The sequence below is a fragment of the Mangifera indica genome, chromosome 19 (assembly GCF_011075055.1).
Source record: "Mangifera indica cultivar Alphonso chromosome 19, CATAS_Mindica_2.1, whole genome shotgun sequence".
Classification (NCBI taxonomy): Eukaryota; Viridiplantae; Streptophyta; class Magnoliopsida; order Sapindales; family Anacardiaceae; genus Mangifera; species Mangifera indica.
Window position 1 is genome coordinate 7,777,648 of NC_058155.1, and position 20,064 is coordinate 7,797,711.

General features: G+C 32.2%; 2 protein-coding genes across 4 annotated transcripts; one reads left to right on the plus strand and one right to left on the minus strand.

The window, feature by feature from the left end:
• The first annotated feature begins 201 nt into the window (after positions 1 to 201).
• Positions 202 to 6,222, plus strand: LOC123202960 (auxilin-related protein 2-like). 3 transcript variants are annotated; one of them, XM_044619108.1, is made up of 9 exons: positions 209 to 1,086; positions 2,107 to 2,339; positions 2,511 to 2,683; positions 2,765 to 2,900; positions 2,992 to 3,089; positions 3,847 to 3,912; positions 3,993 to 4,082; positions 5,124 to 5,300; positions 5,744 to 6,222. In XM_044619108.1, the coding sequence occupies exons 1-9, from the start codon at positions 521 to 523 to the stop codon at positions 5,780 to 5,782; spliced, it is 1,578 nt and encodes a 525-aa protein (XP_044475043.1). In that variant the 5' UTR covers positions 209 to 520; the 3' UTR covers positions 5,783 to 6,222. The 3 variants fall into 3 exon arrangements, with proteins under 3 accessions (XP_044475044.1, XP_044475043.1, XP_044475042.1); XM_044619107.1 differs by having other exon boundaries at positions 213 to 1,086; positions 2,439 to 2,683; XM_044619109.1 differs by lacking the exon at positions 3,993 to 4,082 and having other exon boundaries at positions 202 to 1,086; positions 2,439 to 2,683.
• A 3,588-nt stretch (positions 6,223 to 9,810) lies between these two features.
• LOC123203596 (amino acid permease 3-like) lies at positions 9,811 to 13,064 on the minus strand. The gene is made up of 7 exons (XM_044620032.1): positions 12,910 to 13,064; positions 12,021 to 12,144; positions 11,648 to 11,881; positions 11,465 to 11,558; positions 11,171 to 11,385; positions 10,885 to 11,024; positions 9,811 to 10,808 (listed from the first exon to the last, which is right to left on the minus strand). Exons 1-7 carry the CDS (start codon positions 12,913 to 12,915, stop codon positions 10,155 to 10,157), a joined length of 1,467 nt encoding a protein of 488 aa, XP_044475967.1. The 5' UTR covers positions 12,916 to 13,064; the 3' UTR covers positions 9,811 to 10,154.
• Between the last annotated feature and the right edge of the window lie 7,000 nt (positions 13,065 to 20,064).

Below are 20,064 nucleotides of genomic sequence, written 5' to 3' on the forward strand. Positions count from 1 at the left end.
GACAAGCAGTGGCCGGTGCCTGTGGCCGGCTCACATTCTGCGGGAGGTCATTTTCATCTCTGTTCATTCCGATGATAAATAATTTGCCTAAAAAATGACAGGTGCCGCGCTTAGGCGTCTTCCAGTATGACATTTTTCTAAATAAACATATATTATTATTAGAAATATGATAATTTTGTCGGCAAAATAAAACAATGGCCCACCGTTATACACGAATTTATTCTACTCTACACGCACCCAACACCGAGGCAAAGAGACAGACAGGGGTCTTCTTTTTTGTTGATTTTCACAAATTAGTTTCTCCTTTCAATTTCTAAATTATTTTCTGAATAATTTTCTCTTCACCTCCGATTTTTCCTCATCACTCAATTCCCGCCAATTTGTCTCCGCCGTATATACGCAGCACAAACTCTCTTTCGATTATCAGTTTTTTTTTTTTTTCAATCAAATTATTTTGTAAAAATTCACAAAAAATCGAATTGTTATTTTTTTTCCTTCTCAATTTCTTGAAGTTGTGAAAATGGATGAGTTCGGTGTGTTAACGGAGCGTTTCGGTCTGAAGCCGCAAGGCAAAGCTGCTCCAATGGCTGCATCGAAGCGATCCGCCGTACCCACCACGAATGGTCAGGCCCGAAGTTTTTCATTCAGTTCGGGTCTCAATAGGAAACCTTCTTTATCCAATTCAAATTCCTTTAGTGGGGAGATTCCTGATGACATTCTCTTTCAATCAAAGACCAATAACAAAAGTTTTAGCGCCTTCAACGAAGACGTTTTTGGCCAATTTCAAAACTCGGCGACTAAATTAAGTAAAGCGTCTCTGTTGGATTTCGATTCTATGTTCAAGGCATCAAGTAATTCTGGTTCGAAATCTTATGCGTATGATGATGATGTTTTCGGGTTGAATAAGACCAAAAACGAAGCTTTTGGGACGTTTAGTTCTCCGCCAAAGCGGAATGATTTAGTTGATGACTTGTTGGGTGGTGGGTTTGGTGGAGCTGAAACGAGATCGAATAATTCGAAGCAAAATGTTGGTGGTTTTGATGATTTGATGCCTGGGTTTGGTGCCAGTAGTTCTCAAAATAATAGGTATTTGTTTAAACTTATAAAATGTACTTGATTGGTAAAATGATTTTATTTTTTATTCATTAGTTGAAAGACAATGTCCTAGTGGATTAATTTGTTCACTTTAACTAGCTTTTACTAAAATATATTTATAGATGAAATGATACCAGGTGTCTGCACTTAAAAATTAATAGTTATGGTAATAATGGAAATGTAATGCATGATGAGAGTGTTAGGTCCTTTTAGTTCTTTCCTTTCAATGATTATTTTGTGTTTTTGTTTGGGTGAGTAGTATGTTTCTAGCAGTGTGAGGGAGAGATGGAATTTTGAATGTGCTTATGCTTTGCTATATGCACTGCTTTCTGTTCTGGTGGAATTATTTGCTTGGACTAAAAACATCGCAGCTTTTACTCCCCTGGAGTTAGTGAACTTTGGATCTTTATTCTGTATTTTTTGTTGATTTTATGTTAGTGTATATTGGCATTCACAGTACTGAGTGCACTGGCATAATGGTGTTACACACGCGCCAGCATTTAGGGATATAGATGAGCCAAAAATGCAGTATCAAAGACCACATGCTTTTTCGGTTTGGCAGTTAAGTTGTAGGATTGCTGATCCTGATGGGGGTCTGGATACTAGAAATAGAATATAGTAGTAATACAAATGGGTCGTAACAAGTCTTCTGAGATGAGAAAGAAAGTCAGGTTGATCGCTAGCTACTAAAATAGTTTTCTTATTGTTGATGTATGCTAAAAGTACACCTTAGACTTAAGTTCATGGTCTAAACTTTGAATGCATGGCCATTGATTTTTTTATTTTTTTTTGCAACTGATATGTCATTGTCTTCTATGTTTTTTCCCCTGTATGAATTAAATATATTTCAAAGTTTATCTGCAAAATTACCAGTCAGATTCTGCTATTGTAATATTCAAAGATGGATATTTTTTCTAATGATTTCTTGAATTGATGTTATGAATTTCAATTCGATAAGTTGTAATATATAAAATCAATGTTTCTATTCTTGTTTCTTATCTTTTTGTGCAGAACGAATGTAGGGGCCTCCAAATCAGCCTTCATGTCAGCAGATGACCCTTTTGTTGTGCTGGAAGGAACTTCAACGGCAGCACATAATTCCTCAGATTCATTCACTCATCCTCTAGAAGAGCTTGGTAAGCTCACTCAATCTGGAGGCAGAAAGCCTGTTGTTTCATCACCAAAAGGTTCACCAATACTGAAACCCCCTCCAAAACCATCTCAAATTTTGAAGACAGATCAAGGTTATTTTCTTTGCTATATAACATGAGAACTTAATGTTCCATCAGTGCCCTGTGACTTTAATGTACTAAATATGTTTTATGACTTAATTATAAATCCAGGCATATCTTCAATTGATGAACTTGAAGATTTTGCCATGGGTAGGGTACGAAATAATGCTGATGCAAGCTCAGGTGTACACCATGCTAAGGGAAGCAAGGATCAACTTAGTGCCAAAGCTAAGAATTTTAAGGAAGCTGAAGATGCTGCACAAAGAACCCAGAAAGAGAGCAAGGATGATCTAGAATCCTTTTTTAGCATGACTTCTCAATCAAGTAGCACACCAAGGTCAAGGGCTACAACTTCAGTAAGCATTATTGATAATTTAAAAGTCTGCCATTCTATAACACTGAAGATTTAATTATCTGTTATCTGTTGTACTTCCCAGGACCCTGTCTTTGATGCGAAAATTAACATGAGAGGGCCTTATGTGGCACAGAGGACATCTTCGAGGAGCTCACACAATGTAAAGAAGGTTCCTCCTGCAACAAATATGTTTGATGGCCTTGCTTCAATGTTTGATGGTAATTGATTGCTAAAATGAACTTTAATTTACATAATAAGTTTATCTTTAGAAAGATGTCTTTTCTATAGTAACCTTTTTGTTCCCAGCAGCTGCACCATTATTCGGAGAATTTGAGGAATATGAAGGGGAAACCAACGAAAGACGAAGAGCGAGATTGGGACGTCATCAAAGGACAAATGATCGTGTGGTATGAGTTTGCTTTGATTTTCTAATTACAGTTAGATTTATTTTCTAGGATGGTTGAGTTTGCAATTATTCTTGGTCTAAAGGATATGAATGTTGAGGGAAGCTTCGTTGGTTTAATGGCAAAACAAAATCTACTCCTGAATTGATATAGGAGCAGGACAAAGAAATAGAACTACTCAGATAGCAGTCTGAAAATTGATGCTTCATTAACTTGTTTTACTTGAGTGAAGTTTGATCATACCTGAATGACATCTTCACAGGGTTGGCCGGGTGTCATTGTGGGGTCTAGCCTTGCAATTGAGGGTCAAGGGGTCTCGCCGTGTTTAGCGACCAGGGATTAGAGGGACAACGTCCCTGAAACGTAAATTTAATGAGAGGCTTATTTGTAATTGTGTTGTCCTAAATTCCTATATAAATGTGGTTATATTTTTTGCATTCTGTAATCCTAAAGTTAATAAGAAAACCTAGTGCATCCGTAGACATAGATATAATTAGCTGAATTATGTACGTCTGTTTTGTTCTGTGTGTGTGATGTGATTCCAGTTTCTTTTTGCTTGATTTGTTTCCTTGCACAACCTGAACTTTTTTTTTTGGGGGCCAAAACAGTGGCTAAGAATATGATAAATGTTTTTTTAGTCCTTGAGCCTTAACTATGCGTGTTGATAGATTAACAATTCAAGGCTAAAGTTCCTTCTAGACTGTATATATCTGAACATTTTATCGAATTTCATTTTATATATGTATTTATCTTCACACAGGCTAAAGCAGTTGCTGATATGAACCAACGTGACCTTCAAACTCAGCAGGAACAAGAAGAAAGGAGTGTAAGTACATCCAGTGTCCCATATGAAATTTGTGATGCTCAAATGATTTTAATATAGTTGTTATTTTAAACGTGCTACAGAGGATTGCTGATGTGTTGGATGTTGAGATAAAGCATTGGGCTGCAGGGAAAGAAGGCAATATGCGTGCACTTTTATCATCATTGCAATATGTGCGTTCTTCATTATTTTAATTATCTAGAAAGAGAAAATTCTTTTGCTTTGCATTAAACATCTTGGGCTTTGAATTGCAAGATAATGTCAGATGTATAATAGTTTTTTGGAGTTGCTTGTTTTGCATTTTTTTTGTTAGCTGTTTTTCTCCACTGAAGAGAGTCTAAGGCAACATATATTTAAAGGTGATTTTGGTCCAGTATTTTGGAACTACAACTTTGAAGCCAAAAGCATAATGCTAGATCATTTGATCCTTATAGCAGATGAAATGAAAGGTCTTACATTACATGCTTGCATTCTGCTATCATCTTGATAAAAAATTTTAAAATGAAAAAAGGTGAAGGAAAAAAACACATACTTGTGCACACACAAAATATACATGTGTTAATATATTTGTTAGCAGGCCCTTGTTAAATAATACTCGTCTTTTGCAACATTTTCATTGTGCTTCTATGTTGCTTCTCATTTTGGCCTAGTGAAACAGAACAAAAGTGAATGTTTTGTGCTTACCTATATATGATGATTCATGGATTCTACTGTGATCTATGCCAAATTTTGTATAAAATGTTTTTTATCAAAGTGGAATGTGATTAGCAGTATGAGTAGCTACTGTGCAAACAATGGACAGCACTACCAGTTCATACATCTTTGGTCATGTGTTTGTATTTGTCTGTTAAGCACGGAGAGTTTAGTCTCTAGAAATCACATGTTTGTTGTAATTTTGGTTTGAGGGAAACAATTTAAGTTGATGGTTTTTAATTTGATATCCTTTAATGGGATTCAATAATTCTGAAGACTGTTATGTTTCCAAGTAAAACGCTTATAATGTTTCCCATATATAGCATGCTACTTAGACTTCATTTTTGGTAGTAATATGGAGTCATTGAATTGCACATTAGCTGAAACTAGTGTTTTTCTTTGTTAAACTACCATTAAAAAAGTTTTAGATTTGTGATCTTTCTCAAGCTGCACAAAATGAGCCTTCTATTGTCTCTATTTTCTGTACAAACAAATCCTGAATATCTGCCAAATTAAAACAGGTCCTTTGGCCAGAATGTGGTTGGGAGCCAGTTTCACTGACAGATCTCATTACCTCTAACTCTGTTAAGAAAGTTTATAGAAAGGCAACATTATGTGTTCATCCTGATAAGGTTCAACAGAGAGGTGCTACTATTAAACAAAAATATACTGCGGAGAAGGTTTTTGATATTCTCAAGGTAATGTAGCTCAAGTATGTTTTTGTACTTCAAGGTTTCCAAACCTTTTTTTATTCTCATTATCTGCAATTTGATTTTTACTTTTTATTGTCCTTAGCCATAAGTCACTGAATATCATTATGCTACCGTTAAGTCATGGACATAGTTACGCTTGGTCAATACAAACTTAGGAAATGCTTTTTCTCTGTGGTAAAGTGGGAGGCTTGAGCAATACCAATAGTTTCTTGATAAACCCAGATAGGAAAGTATAATTGTCCTGCAGGTAGCTATTTACTCTATATAGTATCATATACTTTCTTCTATACATCCATTGTTAAGGTTTTTCTAAGTTCATTTTTGTGACAAGTATCTCTTTTTTCTCATTTCTCAGTCGGTGCTTGAACATGACAAGTATTGTTCGGTTGTATTGATTTTAATGTTTTAGTTGATATGCATTAAAACAGGAAGCGTGGAGCAAGTTCAACAAGGAAGAACTTTCTTAGAAACCGTTGATATTTCAAACCTCTGTATCACAAGTCACCACGGTCACATCATTTGTCAGTGATATACAATTTTGGGATGAAGCTGCAAGTCCTGTGCTTGCTTGTGAAGCAATGGACCCAACATGAATTTGTCTTCAGTGAAAAGTGAGAAAAAATTCAGTCGATACCCATGACAATCATAGTAAAGAAACTCTTTTTACCTTTTTGTGATTGTGTAAATTATTCTGTTTCATAGAATATATTTGTTTTGTACACAGAAAATCAGAAAGCATCTTCCCAAGGAAAAATTTGAATAGCCATATCAATAGCCTTGTTAGTGATTTTTTTTTCTAGTAGTTAGGCTGTCGGTGTAATTATTTTTCTTTTTTCCATAAATTGGAATAATCAGAAATGTTGTCATATTTATTGAATTGCATTCTTTCATGATTCTTGGGTTGCAAGTTTGGTTCTCTGATCTTTTCATTGTTCATTTGGTGTTCCTTTAGATTTTTTAACCGTAGTTAACTCCATTAATATTGTCAAAGCGACTGCAAGAGTAATTTAAATTGGTTGATATTCATGGTTTTACTTGGCACCAAAAAAGAAGATTCCAATACAAACAAAACATCCCACCAACTCTTTGGCTGTTATTAATTTGCTAGCAGGCTGAAGCATGAGAAGCTCCAAGAAGTACAATAATTGGGAAATAAAGTATACAAATATAAGCATTTTAAAAATGGACTACATGGTGGATGATTATAACGTCCTGGTTGAGATTGCTATTACCAATCCCATTGTTACCAACTTATGAATGTGAAGAGGAACCGGCAGTTAACTTGGTATGCACACACAGGATGGTTGATGATAATTGATAACAATGGGTACATGGGCTATTTGAAGTGGCAAATATGGGTTATAGAAATCAAAACCAGTGATGAGGTTTCCTGGTGATCAGTCTTCAAAAGCAACCAAAAGAGCATTCAGAATAGTGCGGTTACTCCCAACACTTCACTAATAATGATTGATACCTTCATTGTCTTGGCTTCTGCAGATGCAGTTTTAGTTGTGCCCCCGTTATACACCAATTATTCAAGGCTATAAGGTTAGGGAAAGCCATTACGATGCTCTTAGAGAAGTGCTTGAATACTTGCCTTGGAGAGATGGATTGAGTGGACAATCTTAATGATGTAGTAGTGTGCAATAATACACTGATGAGATGATGTAAACTACATGCAATACTATACTAGAATAAGAATAGTGAAACGCTAAATTATGTTATTAGTTGTATGTATATAAAAGTATCTGATAGATAATTTAATGAGTATTTTAGCACTTATGTTTTTTTTCTTTTTGATTATTTTACAGATAATAAATGAGTTTGGTGAGGTTGTGAGAGAAATGCGAGTCAATTGAGATGATTTGCATGAGAAAAAGATCTGAGAGAATGTTTTTATATTATGACTTTATGTATTTCTTGAGTTTGTTATTGTATTTTCAAATGACTTCTTATCCTCATTTACCATATGATGGATTTTATGTATTTATGGTTTTATTTATAATAAACACATTTTACATGTTTTACAATAAAATTTTATTTCCTACTTATTTTGTAATGAATGTTTTGATTTTCATTACATTGGTATAATACATGCTTTTAGAAATTCCAGTGATCAAATCTTTTCGGATATATAATACATGCTTTTATAATGAATGTACTTCAGACTTATCCATCTAATAAATATAGGTGCGATCCCCAATTAAAAAAATATATATGTAAAAACTTACTCTAGAATTGTTAACTTTGTATTAGTAAATAAATTATTTTCACCTCTGTAAAATAAAGATTATTTTCTTATTTTAGTTTTTCTAAATTAAAATTACCAAAACAAAAATATGAAGAGTTTTACATTGTATTTGAACTCAATTTTCTTTGTCAGGAAAATTTTGATGGGACTGTAGCCCCATATCTTCATGTAAGAAAAAGGGAAAACTTGCTTTTCATGCTTAATGAAATTATTTGGCACAAAGAATTTGTCACATTCTTTGTAGCACAAGAGCGCAAGGAAAGGAGAGAATACAAATTATGAAGCAAAGAAAATTGAGACATAAATACAAAAAAAATAATGTTGAGCTTTTTTTAATTTCAAGGTACATTAATAATTAATTTATGACTTTGTTCACAAATCTGAAGAAAATTTACAAATACCATATAAAAAATCATAATAACTAATAAGAATTCCCAAGAACATTGTCTGAACAAGGACATACAATTTCAATATCAAATAAAGCAAGTGAGACCCAAAATTTAAAAAAAAAAAAGTTGGTGGAAATTAATTAGGAATTTTTTTGTTTTTAGAGCATTAATTTATAAGTCAATAAACACATTAGCTTTAGAGATAACAATTTAAGTTATAAAACTCTTTGGCCTGCCCTTCATTGGGGATTTTTTTGATAAAAATAGAGATGGAGATAGGATGACTAAAATCTCATAATCAGAAAATGAGAATAAATCTATCTCTGATTTGTCTTCTCTTTGATTTGGTTTTCTTTTATGTATTCTCTAAACATTTTCAATATATGTATATTTTTAATAGGGATAGTAGGAAAACTGTGAAAATTTTTCTTTGCAAGGATGGAAGTGAACGAAAGAGAAATTTTCCTACAATGAAAGGAATGGAAATTTCCTATCATCCCATATCAAAAATGAGACGAAGACAAACCGAGATTTTCCCTATGAAAAGTATTGGCTATTACCATCTCTAATTAGCTTATTATTAGGTAATTAACTCCTACTCATGCATCAAGGATTTTGAATTGATGGATCATCCATTTTTCTAGAAACTGGCAACAAATTAATTTGCAAGGTGATTAGTTAAAATATGAAGGGAATAAACTGCCTTAATTCTTGGAGATTCTTCTCTTAATCAGTCCCCACAACAATTATGAATTTATGATCAAACAAAACAAATTATTTTTATTTTTATTTTATTTTGTCAGATTTCTGTGGGATAATCCAAAGATCCATATTATATTCCAGGATGATATCAAACTTGCCTCCTGTACATAATATCATGAACATTTTTGACTCATTATAATTCAGTACTACAATAATGCTAACAGTAATGTTTGCCTTGATTTCAAGCAAGAATCAGTTTCAACACATTACTGATTGATGTTCTTGGTGAGAAGACTGACAGTGTATGAAGAGACAGGAGGTTTATTTACAGCCAATAACAAAAAACATAAAAGCTTTCCCAAGTTTGTTGTACAAATTTCCTTCCAGTTTTACTCCATTTGTCTGCAAAGACATCTTATGGCCATACATTTAAAGCTGGTTAGCCACTGGGAGAAATTTTCCTCATTTATCAGCGAGAATAAAACTATACATACTAACAAATCTAACTAACAGCTTTTTGATTGGGTGATGTGATTGTTCATTTTTTCACTCACTTCAAAATCAAGTAATTAGATATCGCCATGAAAAATTATATGAATAAGTTTGTTTGTATCTGTAGCATTACTCTGTCGGCAGATTCTTTTTAGAGTTCTTGCTTTACTTTTCTGCTAAGGGTTCCTGAGTCTCCAGCTGAGTTCAAACAAAACGTTGTTTCAAGTAATGGAACAGCTTTATATTCCCCATATTATAGCCAATACTTTTCACTCTTCAAAGGTGCAAAGGAGAGGAGAATCTATCACTCTTATCTTTAATTACTCCCACTGTCACCTTCCATTTCTCATATTGATTGATATGGTGGGAACAGCTGTGATGTTGTTTTGGTGGGTGAAGATCATAATTTAGAGCAATGCTCACTCCTTTCAACTGTTATAACTCAAGCCATTCTGAATCTTCCCCCATTTGTACTTAAAATGTTGTCTTTACCATTCTCCAATAGAAAGGACTAGCTGAGTTGGAGAACATGGCATTTAATAGTCCTGCCGAATGACCCATATGCTTTTTTTTTTTTTTTTTTGGGCCATTTAAGAGTGTAATTAAGGTGGCACTTTGAATGGTTCTAGGAAAGCATATGGTGCCATGCATGACACTATCCTGCCGATAACTTTTATGGTATTACTTTGATGGCTAATAGATGTACAATAAATGAATGGACACAGAGATAATAGCAGTAAGTGGCCTAGCTCACTGTGTTTTTTCATTTGAGAAATAGACATCGTTACATATAGCTTAAATGAGGACGCAGGAATTATTCGATTCTACGTCCATGGGTACATTCGTTCTGTCTTTGTTTGAAAGATGAAAAAGAAACAACAGTAAACTAAGAGCAATACCAGTGACATGGCTGTTTAGGTGGATATGAACATTGAACATTGAACATGAACAAGAACAAGAACTGAAAATCCTAATAATCATAATTCTTCCTTGTCTTTGGAAGAATTAGTAGGTGGTGGAGAAGGGCTTATAAGCCTTAAGATCAAGAACAATGCCTGCAATAGACCCAGCAGCTGCAGCAATGGTGATAACAAGGCAAGCGAAACTTAGGACTTGGAGGCAAAGCCATTTTAGGCTCCACTTTTCTATCTTCATTTGTTCTATGTACATCTGAACAGGGTAGTACACTGTGAGTGGCCAAAATCCCAGAGCTCCAAGGAGACCAACTACATCATTAAAAAATGGAAGAAGCATCGAAATCACAGTGGTTACGATTACGAAAATTGTCCTCCAAACCAATCGGAAGAGGTTGAGACTGAAGGGTCTAAATCCTGGAATTGGAATTTTAATCTCTTTGGTGATAAAGTCACTGTCTGGGAATCTTGCAGCAGCTTGTTTCTCAATGAATGCGAAGAGGGGTTGGCAGTAAACTTGGTATGCACCAACAAGGTGGATAACAATGGCTGCATTGGCTATGTCAAGCAGCCAGTAAGGGTTATAGAAACCAAAACCAGTGAGGAGATTTCCAGGTGATGAGTCTCCAAAGGCGGCATAGCCAAAGCAGCCACAAAGCATGTAGAATAGAGTTGTTACTGCAACACTAAGTAGTGATGCCTTCTTCATTGTCTTTTCCTCTGATGGTGGGGCTTTTACTGTGTCCTGTACATATCAATTATTCATTAGTCTATATCAGCATGAAATTCCCAAAAGAAAAAATATCAAGCAGTTTATATACCTGAATTTCAATGAGGATGATGGAGTAAGAATAGGCAAAGGCTATGTCTCCCAGCGCTTGGAAGCTCCTCCATATCTTTTGGGTTTCAGTGACAGTGCCAATACTTATTCCAGTTAAGCTTCCCCTGATAGTTCCAGTTTCTGGTATTTAAACAAAAAGAAAAAAAAAAAAAAAAAAAAAGACTCTGAATTACCATTCCTGTAACAAAAAATTTCCCCTGATAGTTCCAGTTAAGCGTGGTGTGTAATTTTCAACATGCAACTAGAGATACAGGTAGCCAAGTTACCTGCAACTTTAGCAATGCCAAGACCGAGACCAATTGTTGAGTAAGTGAAGGACATGACTGCAGCAACAATGGAGAGCCACCATAACTGATCGAAGTCAGGAATTTGAGAGAAAATAATTTGTGCCACCCCAAAACCGATCATATATGGGTTGCTATTCATAAGGCATGGATTCTTGCCACCACTCTTGTGGAAACAGTTTGACCTTCCTATAGCCCTGATTGATCAAAAACCAGAATACTAAATTTGCTTCTTCTTTTTTTCAATTAATGAAACGAATATATAGTAAAACTTACATCATGCTTATAGATGAGGCAATCGTATAGCCAATGGAAACACCAAAAAGATTCAGGTATTGAACAAGCCCACATATCATAAATTGAACTCCACCTGAGAGAGAAAACAAAAGGGCAAAGCAAGAAATATGAGAGAAACCCAGTTGCTAAATTGATTGATATTTTGACAGTGGTGAAATTTACCAAGGCTGGATCGAACAGCGTCCATGTAAGTATAATTTCTCTTGCCATTGACAGAGTCCCCTGTACGGTAACAAGCAGCCAGAAGTGTAGAAGTGTAGTAGGTGACAAAAGAAAACAAGAACATGACAGTTGGCCCTGCAATCCATCCCAGCTGAGCTGTGGCCCATGCAAGGGACAAAACTCCGGACCCTATAACAGCTGTTATTATGTGAGCACTTGCAGTCCAAACAGTCCCTGTTTCAAAACAGAAAGATGAAAAGAATCATTAATAAACAAGGGAATTGAAGTACTGATTTTTACTTGCCAAAAGCAGAACATGTATTAGTTTTCGCTTGAAGAAAGTTTGTGAAAGAAAGAAAGTAACGTAAATTACCAGTTCGCTTGAGGCGGCCATCATCATCGAAGCACTTGGAGCCGCCTTGAGTATGCACGTCAAGGGAAAGATCAAACACTTGGTTATGAGGAAGGTAGTTCTTGTTGGCAGTGCTCTCACCCATCTTCGTTATCACAAAGAGAGAAATAGAAAAACCTTTCTTTAAGCAACTTAGTGAAAAAAAAATATTATGTAACTCAAAGTTTGTCTACTGCTAATGAAAACAAAGGTTAGCGGCTAGCTTCTGGGAAGAACTTGAAAAAAAACCGACACTGAGATTTTCACTTCCACACCTTTCTAAGCGTTACAAAAACTAAAAGGATTCAGGGCTCTTTCTATAGCTTGAAGGAGAAACAAAACCAGACAAGGGTATTGAATTTGCGTACAAAACGAGGCATGGAACTCTGGTGTATAAATAAGTATTACTGATGAGAAGGAAAAGCGCAGAGCCACGTGGTTAAAGCAACACATACTAGACGCGTATGTGCCAACCACCAGTTTGACCCCAAAACTTCACCTCCCGATAGAAGTTTCTTTCTCTCTGTAATGGAAGGTTTAGCAAATCTTTCCCACCATTTGACTCTACCCCACATATTCACTTTCTCACTGCTCCCCTTTTCATTTTTCTACAGTGATAACAACTGGAATTGCTTCTACAGTCAATATCCACATCAAAACACCTCTGTTTTTCAGCCCACTGAAATTGCTATTAGGTAGAGGTTGGCAATATCTAAACTAGAACTTGTAAATGACTAGACACTAATCTGCGAAAAGCAAGCTTGGATTGTATATTTTAAACGACCAGACATATGAATCTCATCCTGAATGGGAAGTTAATGAATGCGATGAAAAGTCATTTCAAAAGCAAAACTTTTTTGTAAACTCATACCTTCATATCGACTTCTTTCTTCGTGTAGAATGGGTCTAAAGAGCTTTCAGAAACTCCCCTTTATAGAAAGGGGGGCACAGTAACAACTCTAAATGAAGAAACAAAGAAGGGGATTGCTGTAAACTTAGTTGTGTCTTGCCATATCTTTGAGCTAGCTCCATTGCTTTTATAGTAGCAGGAGAAGAAATTAATATTATTATGCTTATCTCTTGAAAAGGATCATTTGTGAATCAGAATTCTCACGTGTATGGTTTCTCAACCATCGTTATTGTGGTCGAATATGTTCCTTTCATCATTCATCCCCATAAACAAGAAAGAAGAAAACCAGCAATGGAGAAAGGACACGGCATTATTAATTAATTAATTAATTAATATTTTTTACCAGTCAAACCTTTAATAATCTTCTCCAGTGAACAAAAATGGTGTCTTTCTTGATGATTATGTGCTAATAAGATCATTGCCATTGATAGGTGGGCATGCAGTATCCAATTCTCTTCACTGGTTACCAATAACTGAGGAAAGAAAGGCCATTAGCTAAAGACATCTTTTAATTTTAATTCAATAATTTCACTTCTTTCTTCTTCTTTTTTTTCTTTTTAATTTAATCTCATTTATTTGGATGCAGTTTGTTTAAATTTAATTAAAAAAATTTCGTATTTTCTGCACCTCTCTTCTTTTGAAAAAGTGATTACTGTTCCTTTTCCCTAAGATGCTCTTAATTAATCTTTATTTAATTAATAATTATTTTGGATTATACACTAATTTAATTTATAATTATTTGTATTGTGGTATAACTATTTTTTACTCGAATTCAAATTTTGATGAAACAAGATTTCCCACGTTGAAGGTTTGATAATTTCATTTTAAGACCATTTATTAAATTTATTAATTTTTTTTAAAATTGATGAAAAACACAAAAATACATTTATATTTACTAAAGTTATATAACAATTTCCCCCCAAAAGTTTATAATTTTTTCCTCTCAATTGAGAAATATCTCAAACGTCACTGCTGACTATTTTCGCCTGAATATTGACATGGTTTATTAGCAACTTCTAACCATTCTCACCACCTGTCTTCTTTGTGCTTTGCCAAAGTTTTTAGCCCCCACCACTATGTCACAAACCTTCAACACGGATCACCTCCATTTCCAATGTTTCTCGCTCTGCTATTTAAGTCCATTTAAGAGCCTCTCTTGCACTCTTCTCAACTTCCTCTCTTTTCCAAGCTTCCTTCATTTCTTGTTATTTTCTTCTCGCTCACCAACCTTCTTTAAAATCTTATCTTTTTCTTCTTGCTCAACAACCTCTGCCTCAAAAAATTTCATCATCCCACTCCTCTTATATTACCATCAAAAAGACGAAAACTTTTTACGTCAAAAATAGTATCCGTAATTTATCATTCTAGTCGATAGAGTCAATAATTCTTGATTGTCTAGTTGACTGATTAGGGTGTCAATGCATTAGGTGTTGAATAGATAATATCATTGAAATATTGAAGAGATATCATGCATGTTTACTATAAGTTCAATGTTGCATCATGGATAGGATCCACTGCTAGTCATTTTAATAACTAGGGCTCTTTTAATATGATTAGAGGAATTGAAGTCGCTAATTTATCCATTAGGGTGATGTATATTTTCGACGTGTGTGTCAAGGATGAACCATCGATAATTAACATCGCAAGTTGTTAGCTTATAACATGAGCTATACATTCTCATTTGAAGTCATGATGAGAATAGACTCACACTTAAAGGATAACTTGTGGGAAAAAGAAGCAAAACTGCTCGAGGTTAAGGGACTTTACTCTAAGGAGTTGGAGGAATGCTAATGTCACTTGTCTTTAGTGAATTAACTGCAGGTCTTGAGAAACACCCAAGTTGAGAGTTTTGACCTTTTCAAGGTGTATGTCTTTTATAGGTTATATTTGTATGTGTGAGTTCCACCTTGGGATCCTTCTATAGAGAATTTCAGAAAAAATGTTCTGCTTAAGGTTATTAGGAGAATTTATCCACCTTTGGTAGGTGCTTGGAGGAGCAATACATTATAGATTGACGGCATGCTAGCATGTTCGTTGACAGACCTTTCCTTCAGTGTCAAACTATTAATGAGATTTTTGTCACCAATTATTGTACGCAATTCAAAGTTTTACCCAAGATATAAATCAATAGCATCATTAAGGTTTTGATAATGAATTATAATATCGACTATAATGCAAAGTAGATGTAAGTAAATAATTGAGTGAAAATATGTTTTTAACATCGTTTGACTCGTTGCTTAAGCGTATATGCCCACAATTATAGTATTAGTAACTTTGGAAGAATGCTCTAATAGAGCAAGCATAAATATTATAGAGAAATGTCCAGAGAAGAACTCAACTTTAGATATAAGCTTTTAAGAGAATTTTTATTGCCTACCTTAAGATAAAGTGAAACAAATCCTAAGTATTGATGAGATGATTGATTTGTATCCGTGTTTTTGTCTCTCCCCTCTCTCTTAAATAACACTATTGAGTACACTTATAATTTAATTTTTTAAACTATTAATTTCTTAAAAGGATACATTATAGATAAGATAATGATGAATACTCATTAAATAAAAAATTATTATTTTTTATGGTACGCAGATGACAAAGAAGAATATCAACTAATAGATTATATTTTGTAGATGAGAGATGTCTATTCACTAATCAAGGCACAAGCCATAACTTCTACAAATGGTCGCTTCTGTATGAGAGACTCTACTGTTAGCAAACTACCACACAACAAAAGCTAGTCATTGGTGTTAGTCCATAATTTCAACCGAACACCAAAAATAACACAAAAGATTAAAACTGTTGATTAGTTTAGCAACAAGGACTGATGTAGAGATACCATTATTCTTTACTTCGCATATAAAAAAGACAAAAACTATATTATTGCGTCACGTTTCTTCTCATTAAAATTTTTTTTTTTAAATAAATATCGAACACTTTCTGTCATATCTTATAAACAAAATTAGAAGCTCGTGATGAAGACCTAACGTAACGTGCGTGGAATGGAATTAGCACATTTTTTTACGCCCAACTTAGCATTTACGTGGAGGAAATTGTTTAGATATTTCAGCATGTTCTTGTGTTGATGTGGACATTAATGGACAGAGAAATTTGGAAAGATACTTGTAATTAACTTGATTTTGAAACGAATAATATTACGTGTACCCATTTTGAATATATAAATAGATATATATTTATATGTATCATTATATGATTGGATACATAAATAAATTAACTAAATAATAATTTTCTAAAACTTGAAGTACAACTGGTAACAAAATTATTTGATAAACTAAATAAGATAATTGGGATGATAAAAACAGATTATCATGAATCAAATGCCCTGCTGGTGATATTACAAAGAAGATAATAGAACACATCCAGGACAATTAGTCAAAATGGACTGCTCCAGATTCTTCTATTTCCCATCGTTTCCCTGTAAGCACAAATTAAGATTTAAAAAGATTGTCTCAATCTCCATAAAAGCGCCTGTAAAGCACCTACAAATGGACTTCATTGTCAATAATAACAAGCACTTTTCCTCTTTGATAGCTCCAAATCCTTTTCTCTCTCTTGAAAGTATTTTCAAAGCTGTGTTCCATGGTCACCACCCTGGTTCTCCTTTGTTGGTTCTTAAAGTGACATCAATGAATAACTACTTAAATATCTCTTTAATCCCATCCCATATGCTTCAATAATAATTAATATATATATATATATATATATATATATATATATATATATATATATATATATATATATATATATATATATATATATATATATATATATATATATATATATATTTTGATATAAATGCATGAATAATGACACCAAATTTACATTAAAAGAAGTATAATAATGAACAAGCTTTTAAAGAATGAAATTTAAAAACCATTTTACGAAGATAGATGAAGAACATTGTTCTGTTGCATTCACTGAGTCACTTTCTTATCTTTGCATGTTCATCATCGAGTATAATATCTGCATAACTTTATTGAAAAATGTAAAAGTAAATTAGCTCACGACTTAGGAGGATAAATTCTATGCATGGATAAACTTAAGATATTTTTATGTTTATATTCTTCTTTACTAAGAAGGGTAACGCCCACACCCATTAGTTGCCTTCACATCTACCTAATTTAATTGACTACATTAATAATTATCAAATCATTCATTTATGTATGTATGAATTTTACTATGGGTAATACTATATATATAAATAATGAACATAAATTTGTTCATAGATAATAAGTATAAATTTATATACAAATAGTGATATGTTATCATATAATTGGATGTTACTTTTCTAATTCAAAATCACTGAATCTCATAATGATATATCATTATTTATGTATAATTTTGTGTTTCTTATAGACATAGTTTTATGAGGAATATTATAAATCCACATTTATATGTATCATCACGTGATTAAGTGTTATTTTATCTTTAATTTAAAATCATGCAACTTTACTATTTTATAATATTATATTTGTTTGTATGGAAAAAAAAAAAAGAGGATGTCACCCATGATGTAATGAAAAATTTGAAGCTCTTGGGTAAGTCTTTGTCCAAGGAGGTGAGCTAGCTAGCTCTTGAAATTAAGGCCATAAAGAGAATAAGATATATGTATGTTTATGTCGGTATTGAAGAAGAAAAGGTTGTGTGTGTTGTTTTCTGACTTTCTATTTAGTGAATATCATTAAAAGATGTAAGGTAGAACTACTCTTGAATTTTGTTGTTTTTGTAGTATTGCGAAATGTGAATGGAATAAACTTTATTATATTAAAGTTTTTATATATAATTTAAAGTAATACGTCGATCATATAATAAGATGAATTTTGTAATGTTACATAGTAGAGGATCACCATGCATAAGATAAATAGAAGCACCAAACTAATAAAAAAAATAATTAATTTTATGAATTATATATTATCTAATATGTGATCTTAATAAGGTAAACTTAGTATTATTCTTGTTTTAAGTAATTGTAAAAAATTAAATAATTAAAATATATTTATCAAATTTTGATTAATGAATAATGATGGATGATCATAAATAATATAATTTTTTAATTACATGATAATCATAAGAGTGATTGTTATATGCATAATTTTATTTTATTAATTTTAGTTTAAAAAAGGGTTTATATTATTTTGACTTTTTTCCTTGAGCAACTGCTCTCTTACATCATCTTGACTCTTAAAGTTGACTGTTGATACATTTGAGCAACTTTATGAGGTCCTACATACAACTTTCTTTATCAAATCTTAATTAAAATACAATTTAAATAAGGTTGGATAAAATTATATTGACATATTTTTTATATATAATTTAAGTATATAAGTAATTTATTTTTATAAAGTAATATATTTTTAAATAATTAGATAATTTTAAATTAAAAATAAAATAACATTCAATTTTTAATTAATAAATTTGTGTATTATTTATATTCTTGTATTATTTGCATATTAAATACATTTAAAAGAATTTTTAAACCTAAAATATATTAAACTCAAATTTTATATTTTTCTTTTATTAATAGTAAGTTATACGTCGTATTTTACGTTTGCTATATTTTTAATTTTTTGACTAAATTTAAACTATAAATTTGTTTTTTCTATTTTTAATTATTTACGAAAATGTTATTGTCATTTAAAAAATACCTAACAATTTTTTTTCTTAATTCTTAATCCTAATTTTGTATTTTTCTCCCTTGCGGGTTGTACAAAGATTCACTCTGATCTGAAATTTAATATTCAAGTTGATTAATTTGTTTATTTTTTTTAACTGACTAGTATGTTATTTATTATACAAAAAATTTTGATTATGTATTATGTTATATTATGTTTAATAGTTAATTAAAATATTTTACATTTGAATTGTTATATTAATTTTTAATAAGAGATTTATAAAAAATACTAAAATTATTATGATATTGCCGTATTTTTAAAAACATATTACTAACAATATGTCATATTAACCCCTATAAACACGTTCTATACTTTTTCTATATGCAAATTTTATAGATCTTTTTTTACAAATGCATTTTTTATTATTCGTCATATTATATCCGTATAATTTATATACATTTTTTCCGTTTTCGCATTTATTAATTAAGATTCAATTATATGATGACATATTATTAATATAATTAACTTATATATAAAATATATATACACATAAAATCACCCAATAAGATTTTAAATAACACTAATTATTGAATACAAAATGAAGACGTTTGAAATATATAAAATATTAGGGTAAAAATGCTCATAATATCGTGCAAGCAATCGACAATTAATTGTTGTACTATTACAACCTTCACGATAAGTTAAACTACATACCTAATGCCCAAATTTCAAATCTCCTATAAAAGTTAAGGTCAATAATCTACGAAATTTCATTTTAATTAATCCTAAACAATTGGCATTAGAACAAAATCAATAATTAAAGTATGAAGTATTAGTTGTAGCATACCATATATTATATACACAATTTATATATGTTTGGTAAAGGACTAAGACGACATCATTAATTTATTTATAAAAATTTCTAGGCATTACAGGTCTTCGTTAGGAGTCTTAGTCGTTGATGCTCTACCCTAAAAAATATATATATAAGAAGAAAAGATTATCTTCATCTGAGTTTTAATTTATTTTCAAATTTTTACAGTCAAACCTAACTAAACATTTATTAATCGTCAAAGTTAATAAAATTTATTAAATTTAAGAGTGAAAAGGTCATTTCTCTCATCATAATTTAAAAAACCAATAATTTCTTTTAACTAAAATTTTGAAAACTTACCTATTACCCCTTAGAGTTTTATTTTTTTCTTCATCTATGTCAACGAATGGAATCCGTTGGCATCTTTGTCGCTCAAGCAAGGATCGGTTTTGTCTTTCCCTTTCAATGTTCTCTCTCCCTCAAATTGACATCTCTTTCGAGCTCCATCATTTGATTCAAGTTGAATGAAAAAATTGAAGATGGGTTCATCATCGATTTGATCTGATATCCATCATTCAACAATGAACCCTCTTCGTTGCTCATTTTATTTCAAAAGTTGACAATTCGACGAATCTTAAGTACACAATAATTCATCTTCTTCTTTGTCTGGACGAC

Excerpts from the sequence above, each read along its gene's own strand:
- LOC123202960 (XM_044619107.1), top strand. The coding sequence starts at position 521 with ATGGATGAGTTCGGTGTGTTAACGGAGCGTTTCGGTCTGAAGCCGCAA. Across the intron at positions 2,340-2,438 it reads AATTTTGAAGACAGATCAAG|GCATATCTTCAATTGATGAA; the intron begins GTTATTTTCTTT and ends TTATAAATCCAG. Across the intron at positions 4,083-5,123 it reads TTTTATCATCATTGCAATAT|GTCCTTTGGCCAGAATGTGG; the intron begins GTGCGTTCTTCA and ends AAATTAAAACAG.
- LOC123203596 (XM_044620032.1), bottom strand. Across the intron at positions 11,882-12,020 it reads TGGCCGCCTCAAGCGAACTG|GGACTGTTTGGACTGCAAGT; the intron begins GTAATTTACGTT and ends GTTTTGAAACAG. Across the intron at positions 11,386-11,464 it reads GCCTCATCTATAAGCATGAT|GGCTATAGGAAGGTCAAACT; the intron begins GTAAGTTTTACT and ends TTGATCAATCAG.